The sequence below is a fragment of the Haliotis asinina genome, chromosome 4 (genome assembly GCF_037392515.1).
Source record: "Haliotis asinina isolate JCU_RB_2024 chromosome 4, JCU_Hal_asi_v2, whole genome shotgun sequence".
Taxonomy (NCBI): domain Eukaryota; kingdom Metazoa; phylum Mollusca; class Gastropoda; order Lepetellida; family Haliotidae; genus Haliotis; species Haliotis asinina.
The window spans coordinates 45,915,130-45,934,273 of NC_090283.1; the positions used below are offsets into that span (position 1 = coordinate 45,915,130).

The 19,144-nt window shown below is 40.0% G+C and overlaps 1 protein-coding gene across 1 annotated transcript; it reads right to left on the reverse strand.

Annotated features, from left to right (window-relative positions):
- Positions 1–10,576: 10,576 nt before the first annotated feature.
- Positions 10,577–17,584, reverse strand: LOC137282516 (monocarboxylate transporter 12-like). Its single transcript, XM_067814272.1, has 5 exons — positions 17,401–17,584; positions 14,963–15,106; positions 13,049–13,837; positions 12,630–12,680; positions 10,577–10,722 (listed from the first exon to the last, which is right to left on the reverse strand). The coding sequence occupies exons 1-5, from the start codon at positions 17,582–17,584 to the stop codon at positions 10,577–10,579; spliced, it is 1,314 nt and encodes a 437-aa protein (XP_067670373.1).
- Between the last annotated feature and the right edge of the window lie 1,560 nt (positions 17,585–19,144).

Below are 19,144 nucleotides of genomic sequence, written 5' to 3' on the forward strand. Positions count from 1 at the left end.
TTGTAATTACTTATAATAATTTTAAACCTAGTCGAGTAACAAATGCAACATGCGGCTAAAAGAACACAAGAAAAAGGGGGTTAGAGAACACCAGTGAGAAAAGGTTAGGCCACCATATTTGGCACCATGGAAACTTACTGTACCTTAAGTTTGGTTCCTTCATGGTTCCCCATCAACATTACACCTTTCCTTTAATTACTTGTGATTCCTGCAAGTTTCGCCATTGCGTTTAAAGTACAGGTAGATAAAATATATTTTGAGTTGGTCTAACGTAACCTTTTTATGGTGACAGCGGTTTTACAATTCTTCAACACCCACTGAAGGTACAAACAACTTCAATTGATAATCATATTATAGTTTGCAGTTATTGTTCCGCTTCTCTGAAACGGATGGTGTTAATATGCGCAGACGCACTGCAACTTCTAGCATTTTCAGCAAGTTCTTCGTTCGAATCACTAACATGGTTTTATTGCACTGGCTGGAGTCTCCTCTTACAATTGAAGAGCAAGCAACGTGATTCACACATGGATATTCGACACTTTACAACATTTTACAGTGTTTTGGACGAATATTTTATAATACTCGGAGGGAAGTGTTAACTGCAGTGTTTGGTATCTTTTTTCTAAAGATTTTGATCCAGTATGTGGAAGGTGTGGACTTTTTGTGCGTTCACACATATTACAGACAAAATGGGAAATCATCAAATCTGAGTTTGTTGGTGATTTGCGTTGTTCTCCGTTGTTGTATTAATGTAAGGATTTTGATGACACACTCAATATAACAGAATTCTGCAATATGTTAGCAGTTGCTGCAAACGGGTTTACAAACCCTTTGATTCTGCTCCTTTGAACGATAACTACAACATACAGTCAAACCCCGTTGTGTCGAACTCGTCGGGTCCAAGGGGAAAGTTCGACTTATCCGAGTGTTCGACACATCCGTCAGCACTGAAAAGACCAAGAACCAACAAGACCCCGGTGCTTAACACATCGTTATTTTGCAGTAGGATACACATACGAACAATATATCTTTGCAATAAACGTTTACGGCAGTATTGATCTTTAAATTACAACATATACAAATGTAAATCAATTCAATCACTTTATTCGTCATGGCAAGTAAATATGCTTACAAAAAGATAAGAACAAGAATAATTTAACAAACTCACAAGCGATCCCATTTAGTTGACAGCACTAATTCATTTTCAGTCGGCATAAAAGTTGTATAGTTCATACAAACGAAATAATAATGTACATACGTGTACATGTGGGGAATTTATCTCTTAAAAAAATACGAAATTACAGTCTGTTTGGCGTTCGGGCATGGCATCACATGAGACACAACCGGGAATTCGACACATCTAGTTCGACACATCAGGGTAAAAATAATGATAAATATAAGGAAATCGGCAGGGACCGAGATGTCAGTTCGACACATCCGAGAATTCGTCTCAACCGAGTTCGAGACAATGGGGTTCGACTGTATGTCAACCTGTTCTGAAGCCGAAGCTGCTTTCCAAGTATGCGGCAACTTCATAAGAAATTCCTAAATCGGGAAGAGACCCTTCCCCATGTTTTATAAGTATGGATCTGGCGCTGTCTGATGGCATAATACAGAAAAGGGGAAGTGTCTTTAAGGTTTCTTTTTAGAAGAAGAAAAAAAACCCTCAACAATTATACTCAGGACAGTCTGAGGGTATGTCCCATTGGTTGGTCTTTCGCGTGAGGTCCTCGTATTGAGTAGGCGCTGTCTGTTGAGGGAGAATAGCATCCTCGCCTACGGGCCTACGAATTTTCTCTTTTAAGGGAGCACATCATCCTTAACCACCGGTCTACGTATTGAGCCAGGGTTCTCTGTTTTGAATTAGTGTTTACTGATGTGATGGTGTAACTTTCACACCAGGTTCTATGTTTTGAGTTAGTGTTTACTGGTGTGATGGTGTAACTTTCACATCAGGTTCAATGTTTTGAATTAGTGTTTACTTTTGTGACGGTGTAACTTTCACATCAGGTTCAATGTTTTGAGTTAGTGTTTAGTAGTGGGGTGGGATGAATTTCACACCAGGCCCTATGTAGTGAGTCAGTGTTTAGTGTCGTGGCCGTTTGTCTTTCACATTAACATCTACTTCTCGAGTTTTTACTCTACATTTAATGTTGTGGTGAATATCATCCTACCCATCAGGTCTACGTATTGAACCAGTGTTTCCTGCTGAGGGAAAACATCCTTCTTATATTTAATGCACGGTATTTGATTCGCAAAATTAGCACCACCTTAGATTCTGGGTACTACGTGGTTTTTGTATTATTACTATTATCGTTTTGGGTTTTTTTTTAACTTTTTGTGTGTTATGTACACGTAAATCCATCAGTTCTTACAAACCACTGTTATAGCTTTATGTTTAGACGCCTTAAGATTTGGGATTAGAATACTTAGATCAATCTCTTTAATGTATTAAGAAGAGCTAAATGCATGTAGCGGTCCCGATGGCTTGGTTGAAGGCAGCATGAAACTTTGCTGATATCAATCACTGGACTGCTTGGTCTTATACCACGAATCTTCCCAAGTGCAGTGGCGGCGGTGTGGAGGTCTACTGGGTTAAACATTCGACGGTTCGATTCGCGGAATACAGTGTGTGAAGTCTATTTCTGGTTCCCTCGCCGTGGTATTTAGGGATATTGCTAAAAGCGGCATAAAACCATACACGAACTGTGTGTCACAAAAATCTTTTTTTGTCATTTTTCTGTGGAGTGATGTCAGTTGTTGTAGAAGAGTGTATTATTCATATTCAGAACATATTGTCAATAAATGACCATGGTCAAGGGGTGACCAAGTTCAGTATTGACCACAAATTCACACAATCATTTCTCAGTCCGTCCACACCCACAGATTGCATCTGAGTACAATTCGGACAAAAGCTTTGTCACTATTCTAACAAAACAAAGTAATATACTGTAGATTAATATTGACTGTTGCACAAAAATTATACCTCTGCATGCCCAAATAACACTAATAAAAGTAAATGACTATACCAGCCTTGAATATCCGCAGGTAACCTGCGAGAGGCAGTGACCAGCCTTTGTACATGAACAAAACGGTCTGATATAGCCTGGCGTTAACATGATATACGACATTGCGTTGGATCAAATGCCGGTCACGTGACAGGGAAGTTGATGTTCATTAGTGTATTGGGGTTCATTAGTTTATTAGTTCGATGTTCACACAATCAAAGACGACGACATTATTGAGTGAGTGAGTGAGTGAGTGAGTGAGTGAATGAGTTAATATTTAACATCACATCTTCAATATTTCAGCCATATCGTGACGAGAATATGTTTGATATTGAAATGAATTCTGTATATATTATAAAATCCTGTCGTCAAAGTAACACAGTAAAACGAACAGAATTTCACAGTTACAATTAAAACTAGTGTGGAAAGTTAAAAGCTACTAGCAGTACTTGTTATAAACAATATAAAATGCGATCTATATATCACCAACAACTGAAGGTAGATCTCCATACTACGGCATTCCTGAAATGACGTCAGCACAGATTACTTTCACATTCCCAAGTTGAGTTCCAGGTAATAATAATAGTACTTATTGGACAGAGAAAGTGAGTTTGGTTTAATACCAAAATGATACAGGATTATAAAGGCAGGAACACAAAGACCTCTGACCAGTGTGCCTGTGCTGATCTGTGTCCTTGCGTGCGCGTGTGCGCGCGTGTGTGCGCGTGTGCGCGCGTGTGTGCGCGTGTGTGCGCGTGTGTGCGCGTGTGTGATGTTTGTCGCCACTATAAAGATCAGGACACAGTTTCACAATGTTCTTCCTATGTTACAGTACAGGAGTTACGAATGCTACGAGAAAAGCTATAAGATCTTAGGCATACGGCAGCCATGTGAAACGAGGTCCATGATTATTGCAGGCGTATAATGGTGATGAGTCCGTCATCACTGAACAATACTGGTATAGTTATTATGAGTAATGACCCATAGCCTCGGACTTCACTGTTCACACAGTGCAGTTTATCCTGAAGATTTGTTAGTGTTTGTTTCTAGTTGTTTGTTTTAAAATGGAAATCGTATACATGCAAATTACATGCCATACACCAGTCATCTTTCATTCAACCAAATAACTATGGTTGTAGGGAAGTGCAACTGGTGGTGCACTCTCAAAACATTCAATATTATCATATCAACATTGATTGACTCCGATAAATCGCCTAAATAGTTTTAATCGTAAATAAAAAACATAAAGTTCCTCTACTTTTTTTTAAGAGTATATATCCCTGTTTGAAAATACATGAGTATCAATTGATGCATACTACACGCTCCTACTTATTACATGTCAAAGATAGATTTATCGTGTGAGAATTTATCTTAATGTACAAGGTTCTATTGCCGTCGGTGCGGGCTAGTCCGTTGTATCCAAGAACAGGTGACACACACTCTAGAGCCAGTGAATCATCATCCTGTCCAATAAAATGCTACTAAAATTAATTACGTTTTGTCTGTTACAGGGTGCAAAGCAATAATCGGGGAAAGAGTGCTTTTTACAAATGTAATATCCATGCAGGTACCTTGGTAAACAAAATGAATCAAAATATGTCATGAACAATGTACGACAGTGGAGAGAGGATATAAGACATGGAATCCATAGGCAGGTATGCATTAGCTCTCTGCCTGTTGCTACAGCTTGTTATACCAAAGGTGGAAAGAAATGTTTCGCGTGATATTACTTTTGGTTGGCCTGTTTTCTCTGGGTAACACCGAAGAGGTGCATGAGAACGGAATGAAACATATGGAAATTCTCAAACTGTTAATGAGAATCGGAGGTTTTTTACCATCTGAAGATGACGACGATGAAGACTGGGACGACGATGAGGACGACGATGAAGATGAAGATGAAGATGAAGATGAAGGAAATGACAATGACAATGAAACTACGACACAAGTTCCAGAGACAACAGAAAATAACAGTAAGAATAAAACTAGCTTCACTTCAGTTCTTTGCAGAGTATTCACATGATTGAAGCAGGCATGGAGTAAGTGAGTGAGTATAGATTTAGCTTTTAGCAATATTCCAGCAATATGGGCGAGGGGACAGCTGATATAGGCTTCACGCATTGTACCCATATACCATCGCGCACCCACGATATACCCTAGTGTATACGTTCCGATAAGTATCCACTAAACCCTGGATGCATCTTCGACTCAGCCCGATAAATTCATTACCTCCCTTGGCTGGCTTTATACCCAATGAAGCAGAGGTTCTATGAAAGAAGCAGAAGTCAGAGTCCTTACCTACAGTTTTTCAAAGTTTCGAGTCTATCAATTTTTCTGTATGAATTTCCCCAAATCTAAGTTGCACTGCGTACAAAGACCACTATCTTTGTTGACCCTGGCAAGCTCGGTTGTAACGGCTAGCTCATTGGCTACTTTCAGAAGGTGGGGCCAGCAAAGCGAGATAATGAAAGTACCAGGCCGAACCGTAGATGGTGCAGGGTGTAATGGGAATTCATCAGAACGTACACCCTGGAGAAATCGAGGATGCTAGTCACGCTGTCGAATAAATTACCAAATGCTTGTTTACTTATGTGTTTCCTCAACTATAAGTGTCGGATTCAGACTGTCAGAGTTTTTCTATTATTTCCCATACACCTGCTCGAATTACTGAGTAAAACCACAATCTCGGATAGCTATAGATCTAGGACGAAATCTTCAATGTCTTTCCTGTTCTTTGATGAATCTGTAAAACGAAATTATTAAATGTCTAAATGTGGATATTCGTACGCGTTTGAGGAAAACAATGCACGCACAATTGACAGATGGATAAGTGATCAGTGAGATAATTCGCCAGGATGTTGTAAGTAGTTATACAGTGTGGACGTATATCGTCTCCATGTGTACTAAGGTAACTTGTCCATTGCGGCGGAGCGATGCTAGTGTGTATGAATGAAAAATGGCGTCGATTTCTCCTTATATTTCAAAATCGAATGATGGTAGCCAGTTCATGGTGGCATTAAGCCTAACTTAATAGCTCGTTGGAAAAACAGTTCCGTGCTTCCATGATTTCAGCTTTCGATTTCATCAGATAAAACCAAAAGGAAACAAATGTTCAGGTCACTAAAATCTTTAGCAAGAGGATTTACTAGGACCTCAAAAGCTTTTGCATTTCTGTATAAATGCAGTGCACTAACACATTCACAGAGTGACTAACAAATTCAACCACCGAATTGAGTAAAGAAATTGTTGCCGTAAAAGCAAGGTAAAACCATAGTCTGATGCATTATTTGTAGACAGCTTACGTTTCTTTCAGGTTGTGCAGCTAGCGGGACCGGACGGACGTGCCAGTTGATAACATGCGCCAACATCGTCGAGGGTCAAACCTGTGACAATGGCAACTCTTGCTGCCAAGTCAAGGGTAAGTGTTCACAGAGGAATACAACACTACTGTCAATTCTGGGAAGGTCCCCTTTATTGTTTCGATGATTTCATATATTTTTTTGAAAACTTTTCACGAGAAGTATGCCTAAAGCAGCACATTGGTTGTTGAAAAAGGCGGCAAACGGGTGGTTAGAAAGACGTGGTTGATGCAGGACAAGAACTGGTATTTATTTTAAGAAAAATGTCCTGCAAAAACCTTACAGAGTTGGTGTGATGTTCTGATTATGATCAGCGTTTCATTCAGTATGTTATGTTTATTCGTTTTCGAGCTAGCCAGCAATTCCTCGGTCTCGGTTTGGAGGTGAATGGGCTATAATTTGAACATATCTCCGTATTTCCATGTCTGTGTCTTTTGAAATGTTAACGATTACGCAGGCATCATGTACAAAACTATGTAGGTGAAAAAAGTGAGCACCAGTTCGTCCAAAAATAATGGATCGTTAAGAAAGTGCAACCATAGATGTTTTCTAAATTATTGCGCACTGTCACTTTTATTATCAAATCGTGTCAAGAAAAGTATCATGTTCCATTTGAACAAAGTTCAGCATCTGGTTCGTCGTAAACACGCTCTGCTGAAATGTCAGAATGGACATAATCTGTGTCATAATACCGATAAACTCAACATGGCATTTGCTTTTTGTGTTCTACTTTGTTATAACCTCCACGTATCGTTTTTCAGTCTGAAAATATACTCTGCATAGTGCATGGAGGCGACAAGGTCCGTACAGGTGGCCGTCAGTCTGCTGACGTTGTGATCAAGAAGCAGAAGGATGTAAACTGATGTAAAGCCACTTGGTATTGAGTAAAAGTTGGCCCTGGTAGAACACTTTCGTTTTGATTTATTTACCACCACCAAGAGTGAGTTTAGTTTTACGCCACACTCAGCAGTATTCCAGCTATATGGCGGTGGTCTGGAAATATTCGAGGCTGGATCAGATAAACAAGTGACCAACAGCATGAGCATCGATCTGCCAAACTGGGTACAAAAGACGTATGCCAACCAAGTCAGCGAGCCTGACCACCCGATCCCGTTAGTCGCCTCTTACGACAAGCACAGTCGCCTTTCATGGCAAGCATGGGTTGCTGATGGCCTATTCTACCACGGACCTTAACGAATCACCACCACCAAGAGGACGAGGGAGATGCTATAATGTATCAGATAGCAATAATCCATCTTGACCAGTAGCCACGAAAACTCAACGATAGCGATTGGATGATTAACCCATTAAAAACTGAAGGCCAGAACCTAATCAACGTATGATGCATTTATTAAACCTGTCACTGTTCACAGTGTCTGTAAGTGAGTGAGTTAAAATTCAACGTCACATTTGCAATTTTACAGCCATATAGTGACGAGAATTGTTGTAGATGCACAATAAATATAGGAAGTTAAACAACTAGTCATCGACGGACAGAAAAATAACTAGAATGTTACAACACAGAAAATTATAGACACTGTCATGTGAAAATGGGCTATTGATCACCAACAACTGAAGGTAGATCGCCATACTAGGGGCCATGGGGACTTATAGTACCTCTGCTACATGCATGGTCCCTAGCTAGATTTACACTATCCCTCCAGCTGCTGGCGATTGTATGCAAGATTAGCTACAAATTAAAGTGACAAAATTACTACAGCTAAAAAAGTGGAAGATTAAATTTGACTTCTAACGTTTTGGGACTTATGCACCCTCTCAGGAGGACAATAATTTTACAGCACTTCAACCTCCCTTGAGTTGAATGCCAGGAACAATCTAAGTGATTAATTCACACTTCCAATCAAAAAATACTGCTTTATTTACAAACCAGTCAACAGATCTAATTCTTTTAAGAAGGCAATAATTAAATGAGAATTTATATTGCTAAAAAGATCCTTCATAGTTTGTGATTTAAAATACTTTCCCCTTGTGTTGGAATACCACCCTGTCTTATTACATGTCGGCAAACTTGTGCATTACAACTTTCTTTCAGTCCTTTTGACAACTGTAATTCAAGTGACATCTCGGCCTCTTTCGCCTCAAATGTAGCGCTCATCGATGATTAATGCTAAAATAAATGCATGGAATATTTATGTCATAGATCATAAGTCAGCACGATAAGTCCACTACGTTTACATAATATATATACGTATTGGTGGTGTTTTTGGTTTACCAACACTCTTGATCTCGCCTTTGGGGCATAATGTTGACACCACTATAATCTCAACACCCTGTTTTAGTAAACACGATTTAATTATGGGGGCTAGCTTTGATCATTGCATGTCTATCGGCTGTGAAAACTTTGTGATGGATACTAACACTCGTGTTTCAAATGCGCGAAAAAAAGAACGTTTAAAGATACTTTGAAGGAAGCAGCGGCTCTGGTTTTGCCCGTGTGCCCAACTTCGTTTGAGATAGGGTATTTTGCACATGAGAGTGCATCCAAGAATGACATTTACAATCAATAATGACAAAGAGATTCACATACTGATCGAACAAGGTCAGCAATAGGACCTTGCCTTACGTTTCTGGGCATGGTGGATCCAGCTCCTTAATAGACATGTGTTACAACTGGTCTTCAGCAGCTCATTAGTGTCATGGAGGTGATTAGTGGAGTCGGTGGTCACCTTTACCGAGAGTGTGATGCATGTCATCCAGTCCCAAATGTCTAGATTGATGGTCACGGTGTCAATCACTGGATTGTCTTGTTCCCACTCCATTAGTTCATGTTCATGTTCAGGAATGTTACTGATAGCCGCGTTAAAGACGTAAAGCAACCTCCAGATTTTATGTTTTTCCCTGAAAATACCATGGATGAAATAGTCTACACACAATGAGAATACAGATGTTGACAGAGTTAAAGAATAACATTTTCAAACGTTCATGTTATGTGCAGAGTTTAGCCTCCTTTGGTCTGTAGAGCACGGGTAGAATATCGCTGGCTATCACGTACCGGGTCAGGTATGTCAACTCTAATGGTTCCATCCTTCACAGCATATAAATGTGCCATCGTCCAACGCTGTGTGGAACTCACAGTTTACTTTTAATGAGCTCTTCTTTCAACAAACTCAACACATACACACGCACGATCAGTTTCAAATGGCTATACCATATCAGCGCGTGGCACGAAATGACGTCATACTGCAGGTGTCTTTGAGTTGAAGAAGTGAGACTCGGTGGATGACGTGTCCCTGTACCAGACGTTACAATCTTTTGATTGTCCAGTCAAGACTCGACCAATGGCGTCAGTTAGCTGGAACGTTGGAAAATACAACAAACACATGCATTTATTCTTTATTACATTGTGAATGTGCAGGTAATGTGAGCAACACTATTCGTCTAGCTCATGTCAGTCTGTCTGTATGATGCATCCTGTCTGTTATACGCGTGACGTTACATACGACTCTGCTTACATTACCCTCTGTGTTGGTGCATACCAACATTGCCTTCATGTCACTGCCATCAATTTGATAGCAGTGTGCATCTTTAAGTTTGCTTGACCAAAGTGATGCCACAAGCCCTGCTGAGAATCATGCAGGAGGAGTAATTCCCCATTATCGCCAGTACCATGGTCTAATTTTAGTTGCTAGTCTCTATAGCCAATTCGTAAGTCATCAAACAAAATTCTGTGAATCATTTGTTATTCATTGAATTGGTATGACAAACACCACTCACCCTCACATTCCCCACTCAAATAAGTCATCAAACAAAATTCTGTGAATCGTTTGTTATATATTGAATTGGTATGACAAACACCACTCACCCTCACATTCCCCACTCAAATAAGTCATCAAACAAAATTCTGTGAATCGTTTGTTATATATTGAATTGGTATGACAAACACCACTCACCCTCACATTCCCCACTCAAATACTCACACTGAAACGTGCCCCACAACTATTATTCTGTATGACTGTACGATTCTAAATATAGTGTGCGCATGTCTTGTTGGATATCGATCACACCAATATATGTCGAATAAAGGAGACTCTGATTATTTAATGTATATTCCACATGTTCTTTCACAAGACAGTAAATGAGTATAGGTAAGCAAAATATGTAAGGAATCAAAATGACTGAATTGAGGTTAACGTGAGTGCTTTTGCAATTGTCCTTCCAATTCACAATGCTGTCGATATGTAAAATACAAATTTATTCACTCGCAGTCACTAGAGCGTCAGTAATGTCAGCAGTGTCGGAAGCTCTTGTGTCCCGACGCGTGTCCTCAGAGGGTTCCACGGCCTTCCTCTTCAGAGATGACAGAAACCCACACACAGTTGCCGAGAAGAACATTGAACCTGAAACAACGATACGATCTACGCTAAAATAGTGCACACAATAGAAGCATTGAAAGGTTGGAAATATTGTACATCTGTGTGCATATACATGACGGTATGACACAAATTTCCCTCCCATGAAAGTCCGGTTAGTATTAGTTCTATGGAATTAATTTTAAGTTTAAAGGAATCCTTGCTTATCACTAGAGATGATTCATGAACCATACTGCACTTTCATCAACCAGAGTAAATAAGGCCAAATAACACAACAATTAAATTGAGCAAAGCCCTGTCGATCTTGCTCAAACAGCAGCCAGGCTGCCATCTTGGACAACATTTCTTAAGTATATAATGGACCAATCTACAAATTATATTTCTCCATGATTATTATCGTCACCTTGTAAGGAAATGTATTTAATCAATGGGAAATTTGAAAGGCTGGTGTGATCGTTTTTCTATTCCAACCTTTAAGCTCCGTCAGCTATCAGGGTCCGAAATGAATTTAACTGATAGCAAAGCATGTCACATATATGCATATGAACTGAGTATTTGCTATTGACACGAACGGAAATTACTGTACGACACATATGTTTTAGACATTGATGTTCATTTCCAATAACCTGAAAGAACCACACATCACCGAATCCGAAAACACCACTTGTCCATGTTGTCTTGCCAGATTCATCGAGTTGTTTGAATAAAAAATAACTCGGATACGTACTGTTATCAGTCATCAGAAGTTTGCACCAGTTCTCAACACATTTACCATGATATTCTACATACAACTGATGTCTACCACACTTCGCCAAAACACCATTACTAGAATTATACTTGATAACCTCTTGCGCTATCATACAGACATTAGTGTAATGTCATACAGACATTAGTGTAATGTCATACAGACATTAGTGTAGTGTCATACAGACATTAGTGGACAGTTTCAACACGAGCGAACACGAAACATAGTAGGATCAAGCAAACTCTCACTGGACTATTTCATTACCACTGGTCAAAGGTACAATTTCATGTTGTTAGATGTCCACTTTGGAAAAGTGTGAATGTGTTTTAACCTGCTATGAGCCATATTCCATCCCCATAGACAGGGTGACTTCGTTCATTTTTTGTATCAGTTAGGGTATTGGGACCCGGAGCGAACACTCTAAGCCTAGGTAAACACTTTCTCCTCTACCTTCCAGAATCCGTTCGACTGGCAAACGCAATATGTGACGCACGTTTTGTTTTTGTCAGACTGAAGTACAAAACGTAAATAACGTGAAAAACGTCAAGGGAAAACCGTTCCCATGCAAAAACTGCATTGCCATGTGTTAAGGCGGATGCTAGCCTTCAATGACAGATGTTAGATTTTAGGACAAAAAAATTATACTTTTCAAATGATGACAGCAAAACGATCAGTATCACGAGTGAGTAGCATTACGTTTTCACATAATCAGGGGGTGATCCTCGGGGGAAACGTTTTGAAAGGGGATTGGTGTTTGTTTCCATAAACACTATTTTCAATATTCTATTTAATACGAAATTCGTTCTCTGAAATATTGCCGATGTGACGTTAAATCTTAACTACAGTGGAAGCTGTCCAAGCCGGCACTCTTTAGGGCTGAAGAAATTATCTGGTTTAGACAACGAGCCGGACTTTAGAGCTGATGATAACTATACAAGTCACCGATGGGACTGAGATTTTGAGCCGGTGATGACAACTTGCCGGATTGGATAGATGCCGGTTTCGACGGTACATTCATATAGTTGACAATGGAAAGTGAAATTAATGGGATATCAGTTATTTGTGTAGCAAATATTTCGTGAGTGTCAATGTATCATGGCAACATGGATCGTTGTACATAATACAATCGGTAGACAGTCTGGACACAGACACCATGAAAGGTTCAGCATAAAAGAAAGTAGCAACCTACCCGAAAACATAAATGCACTGTTTTTATCTCCTGTTTGTTCCATCATTGTCCCTGAAATATAAAATCAGTCAGGATAGCACATGAGTCACAAACGTCGGACTTGTTTTCGTGTGAACAGATTATGATAAACGGAGACACTAAAAATAGTCTTCACACATCGTTACCATACGGGGAATCGAACCCAGGTTTGGGGATGACGAGCGAACGCTTTAACCACAAGACTTCCCCACCGCACCGAGTGAGTAAAGAGAAAGACTTATGAAGACATGTCATTAGGAAAGTCGTGTCAGGAATTCAATCCTGATACAGGGAACATAGTCGTTTCCTTAATGTGTTTTTTTCTGGATCGATCTGAAAGAAGTTTGTTGATATTGATGGAAATACAAAACACTTTACCCATCCTCCACGGTGTTTCTTACCTGCAATTGGAGGACCGATCAAGTAGCCAGCGCCACACAAGAACCTTCCGATACCCACGCCTGTCGCAAAGTCTCCAAGACCAAGAATATCCAGTGTTAAAGTAGTCATAAGAACCCACGTACCTCCCGTATATACACCAAGGATGATTCCATATGCTAATCTTGGATAAGTTGATGATTTGAACAGTGGTAAAAAGAACGTGAAAACCGCCATTATCCCATTGATGGAGGGAAATATTGTGGCACCACCGATCTTCTCGTCACTTGCGGCAAATCCAACGAGAAGTCGCGAGAAGATACTTCCAACACCGGACGCAGATACAACAAAAGAAGCTTCTTCTAATGTAGATCCTTGTGTTATGAAATATTCAGGTAGGAACTGATATTGTGCAGAGACACCAAGCGAAAAACACAAAATACCGGCTACAAAAAATAGGAATGATCCGTTTTGAATTACATTGTAAATCATCGTCGAAGTTCCACACATTGAAAGCAAAATCTTGTTCCTGAGAGTTTCACCACCCAAGATATGTTGTTTTCTTGCCCGCTCAGCAACACCTGGCCGCATTAGCATGCCGGCTACACAGGCGTGAAATGTTATTCCCCCAATTATAAGATAGGCTCCATGAAAACCATATGTCTCTAGAAGGAACTGGACAAGCGGTGGGTGAACAAATATTCCAATTCCAGCTCCGGTGAAGCAGATACTAGATGCGATGGCTGCATGTTCACGAAAGTAGTATCCTAGAACAACTATTGCTCCAGTTCCTGCTAGTGACATGCCCAAACCTGAAAAACAGAGGTTGTTTCATGTTCATCCCTGCATTTGAAGTCGATTTCATCATGAACGCCATTCAACTAAAACAATAAAATCCCCAGTAGGTCACTTCAAAACACAGTTGTATTTCTTTCCTCATAATCAATAATTGTTATAAAACGCTATATAGTGGAACTACATACCTACATTCAGCTATTGGTCAAATAGGTACTGGACGTTGATTACACAGTTAATATGAAACTAGCTAATGACACTATATACAGCTACCATCTGGAACCGTGACCTGTGAAAAGCCTTCAGCATCCCATGCTTGCCATAAAAAGCGACTATGCTTGTCGTAAGAGGCGACTAACGGGATCGGGTGGTCAGGCTCGCCGACTTGGTTGAAACATGTCATCGGTTCCCAATTGCACTGATCGATGCTCATGTTTTTAATCACTGGAATGTCTGGTCCAGACTCGATTATTTACAGACCGCCGCCATATGCCTGGAATATTGTTGAGAGTGGTGTAAAACAAAACTCACTCACTCAGTCACTCACATAGGCACTCAAACAGATAATATGACAATATTCGATGACATTACACACATATCATTTGTTGACAACAGATACTGGACGTAGATTAAATAGTTTTCATAACTCGTCCGTTGAAGATATTGCAGTGTAGGACCGCAAGTATGTCGCCATATTGGTTTACAGTCATGACGTCACAATGTTAATTCCTCTGTCACAATAGTATTTGACCTTGCTTAACTGTCGGAAAGCTTGGAGTCATCACGTGCACACTGTAGGCAATATCGCCGCAATTTAATCAATTTATGTTGAGAGTGATACACAGAATGCTAAACACGCTTCCATGAAATACCATCTATATTAAACTAGTTTTCACTCGTTTGATACCAAATCACTATCTCGTTTGATAAAAAGTGTATAACGCAGAATGTCGTTTAGTATCCTCTATATATGACACAAGGCAACAATAGTGAACACCTCCCATTTAGAAACTTTCACACATCGCACATTGAGTACACAGTAAATATGACATTGCAAGGTGTCACTGGCATCAAACCTGCCACTAGCATTAACACAGAATACGCGGTCGATATGACACAACACAATGAGGCAAGTTACTTACCTGTTACTAAAGAAAATGTCAGAAACAAGAATCGTATGTCTGTCACCAGAAAACTTGTCGCAAATCCGGTCATCATCAACACACCAGACATTACTACACACGTTCTACAGTCAAACATGTTGATAATCACGCTGGCAACTGGACCTGTAAAGCATAATGCGAGTTTTAAATACAACTCTGAGAATGCATGTAAACGTTTAATGTGCCAACTGGGATATTTCTATGAATATGTTGTTGTTTTCATAAAGGGGCGATTCTGACATAATCAAATAATCAGTATCGTACATTCGGACAACTACTTTACTCTCAACTGATCAGTACGGATAATTCGATGGGAACTGGTTAGGTCACTGGTTTGGTTTCCATGCTAACCTTTAGCAATTGGATGGCTTCATGCTCATGATGTTAGTGACTGGAGTTTGTTGCCCAAACTCTCAAGATATGCTTATCAAAGAAAACGTTAATGTTAATGGTTTGGCGAACTAGTGCTTGAAATAAGCGCCTTTCTGTGGGCCTGGAAATCGAGCCCCAACTTTATTGTCAGCTGTGAATGTAAGTCCTGATTTATTTGCCTCGAGAAGCTGCTGTTTGTTTAGGAAGACCTAAAGAGTTATATCCGGAACTGAAGCCTTTGACATAAACACTGTCGTAATTGAGCTGTATAAATTATTTGTGCAGCTTCACGGCCTTCAACGGGAGTAGAATGCAATGAAGTTGTCATTCCAACTGCTTTGTCTATGTTATTGACTTACCTACCTACCTGCCAACTTACCAATTTATCTGTTTCGCACTTGCATCCATCCCCATTCTACCCGTGAAGGTCTACCCGGGGTAGAATAGGCCTTCAGCATCCCATGCTTGCCATAAAAGGCGACTAATCTTGTCGTAAGAGGCGACTAACGGGATCGGGTGGTCAGACTTGCTGACTTGGTTGAGACATGTCATCGGTTCCCAATTGCGCAGATCGATGTTCATGTTGTTGATCACTGGAATGTCTGGTCCAGACTCGATTATTTACAGACCGCCGGCATATAGCTGGAATATTGCTGAGTGCGGCGAAAAACCAAACTCACTCACTCACTTGGGCTATATGTTATGAAAACACTAACCCCAGTCAGCAAAATCTCTATGTGAGAGATGTTTTTTAACAGAATCTGGCTAAGTGAGTGATTGGACACCCTATTTCTGGTGGTCAGACTCGATGACTTGGTTGACACATGTTATATACTAATTTTGTAGATCGATGATCATGTTGTTGATTACAGGATTGTCTGGTCCAGATTCGATTATTTACAGACCGCCATCATAGAACTGGAATATTGCGGAATATAGCTGGAATAAAACTAAACACGCTAACTCACTCCATCCCCATTTTCTATCCAGAGTTGATTATTTATCACCTCCTCGTAATTGCTATGAAATATTGAAAGCTGAACGACAGACTACAGGCAGAATTAGAAAATTTCCAAGCAGGAAGATAGGCCATGAAAGAGTGTGGAGATGCTGTTTCCCATTTTATTGGATTTTAAAGCCAGTTGTGTGGGAACCTTCATTGTAGACATTGATTATACATGATTGGGACTTCAACATCAATATGTATGAGTGTGGTTGATAGTAATTTATTAATTTTTTATATTTACGCTCTTTCATCATGATGATTATTGTGTACATTGGTGTATGCTCTGTATTATGTATGACTGTGATTAATAGTAAGAACCGTACTAAATGCCTTTCTTGGCTTGGTCATCAACCCCCCAGACAGTTGTGATTAGTTGAAGAAACAAACCCAGTCGAGCGATTCTCATAATCCCCTTGACTCCTTAAACATACAACCAGCCCGAATGGCAAAAGAGGATACCACCCACATAAATCCTAGTGCTTTATCTATACTTCGGTTATTTATCACCTCCACAAAGTTGCCAGCAACATAAATCATTGTACTTTATCTATGCCTCGGTTATTGATAAACTCCACATAATTGTTATGCACATAAATCCTAGTGCTTTACCTATGCATCGGTTATTTATCACCTCCACAAAGTTGCCATCAACATAAGTCATTGTGCTTTATCTATGCTTCGGTTATTGATCAACTCCACATCATTTTTATGAACATATATTATATCTTAGTGCTTTACCTAGTGCATCGGTTATTTATCACCTCCACACAGTTGCTATCCACATAAATCCTACTGCCTTTTCTACGCATATGGCGAAAAGAAACAATCATTAATTATGACACTAATGTTACAATGGCGTTTGCAACGTAGGTGAACATGGTCAACCTCCGTCACATACATTAAACAACAAACGGATAAGGAACGGTTTTCGTTTTCTGTGTATTGCAGATCTCCGTTTAAAGCGAACTGAACACCCGGACCCATGTCCAATCAGGATTCTGTAATAAGATGATGAAGTACGCATTACTAAAGACCGTACCTGCTAGGGCGAACATGCAGCCGAAAGTCGATCCTACCCAGGTTGTGAGAACTAAGTCCTCTTCAAACTCCTTCAACATGGCGACGAGGAACACACCAGTGGCGTAGGTGATACTTGAGCCAATCAGCATAGTGGCGGAGGAAGCACCCAGCACCACCCAGGAATACGTGCCCTCTTCCTTCATCTTTAACATCAGCAACAACGATCATTGAGATTACCAACAAACCGCCAGCGTTCATCGAAACTGAGTGGTTTGCTGGGTGTATTGTTAGTATAGAAATTCAGATCAGCTCATGTTCGTCATGTCATGGTACATTCGCATGTATGTTCTTTACACGTTTGAAAGGAAGATAATACGACGACGGGTGACATTGTTGACGTTTATACCTCAACCCCACCCTCCCCAATCTCTCTCTCTCCCCCACCCTCCTCATTTCTAGTGTTTATGACGTGCATGACGTGTTGTGTTGGGATAAGTCTCAACTAACTTATGTTTGTCGGAAATGAACGGAGTTTTCAACCTCGGCGACGAATCTACGTTAATAACGGCAAAATGATACATTTCTTTTATTATGTGCTGTTTTGATAGGCCACCGTGCATGGCATAAAGGAAATACCTACCTGCCTGCCTGGCTTACCGTCCACCTACTTACTTACGTATGTATCTATTTCACATCTTCACCCATCCCCATTCTCTATCCAGCGTCGATTATCTATCACGTCCACATAATTACAGTGTTGGTTAATGTGGCATAAGGTAGCAAACATAATTCATACACGCATCAGATGACACCATATTCAGTACCATCTGCCAGTGTTCTTGTCACAGAGTACAATAGCCCATTGAATAGAAATTGAAACACACATCAATTAATTATGAATATTCCAGCTGTATGGTGGAAGTTGTTGAGCATCTTCCATATAAAGACAAGGAACAACGACACTCACTCAAACTAATAATACGTTCCCATGCTACAAGTTGTTGAGCATCTTCCATATAAAGACAGGGAACAACGACACTCACTCAAACTAATAATACGTTCCCATGCTACAAGTTGTTGAGCATCTTCCATATAAAGACAGGGAACAACGACACTCACTCAAACTAATAATACGTTCCCATGCTACAATATATGTAGATTGTTTTACCTTGTATTGTCGTCTACAGGTAAACTGTTTTAGATCTCATAGCTAGTTTTAAATTCGACCATGTGATAATCAAGTTATTTTACTGTCCTTCATTGACAGCTTTTTACAATTTACCATTAATCACTATGTACAAAATTAAATGTTCTCGTCACGACAGGGCTGAAATTGTGCTGCCGTGAAGATAAATTTTACTTCACTCACTCTACCACAGTGCATAACTATAGACATGGCTACGTACAGCTGGATGTAAATACAAGCGGCCTGGCAACATCCAAAGCTCACAGCTGTCAATGAATTGAATGAGCTTTGACGCCTGCCACGGATGACCTATACTAAAAACCTAAAACGAATTCTAGAACCATTATACAAACGAATCAGTGGAAATCAAGTCCCTAACATTCTACAAAAACATATACACCATGAACATATGAACATGATCATGGCTGATGCCTGATTAAAGAAATTCTGAAATCCATAAGCTCACCTTTCCCCTCTATCTGCATGAACGAGACCACATATCACGGCAGGGTTGGTATGTGCAAAAAATTAAGCTGGTTGAATGCTGATGGGCATGTTCAAGGCCCCTTGCTAACTA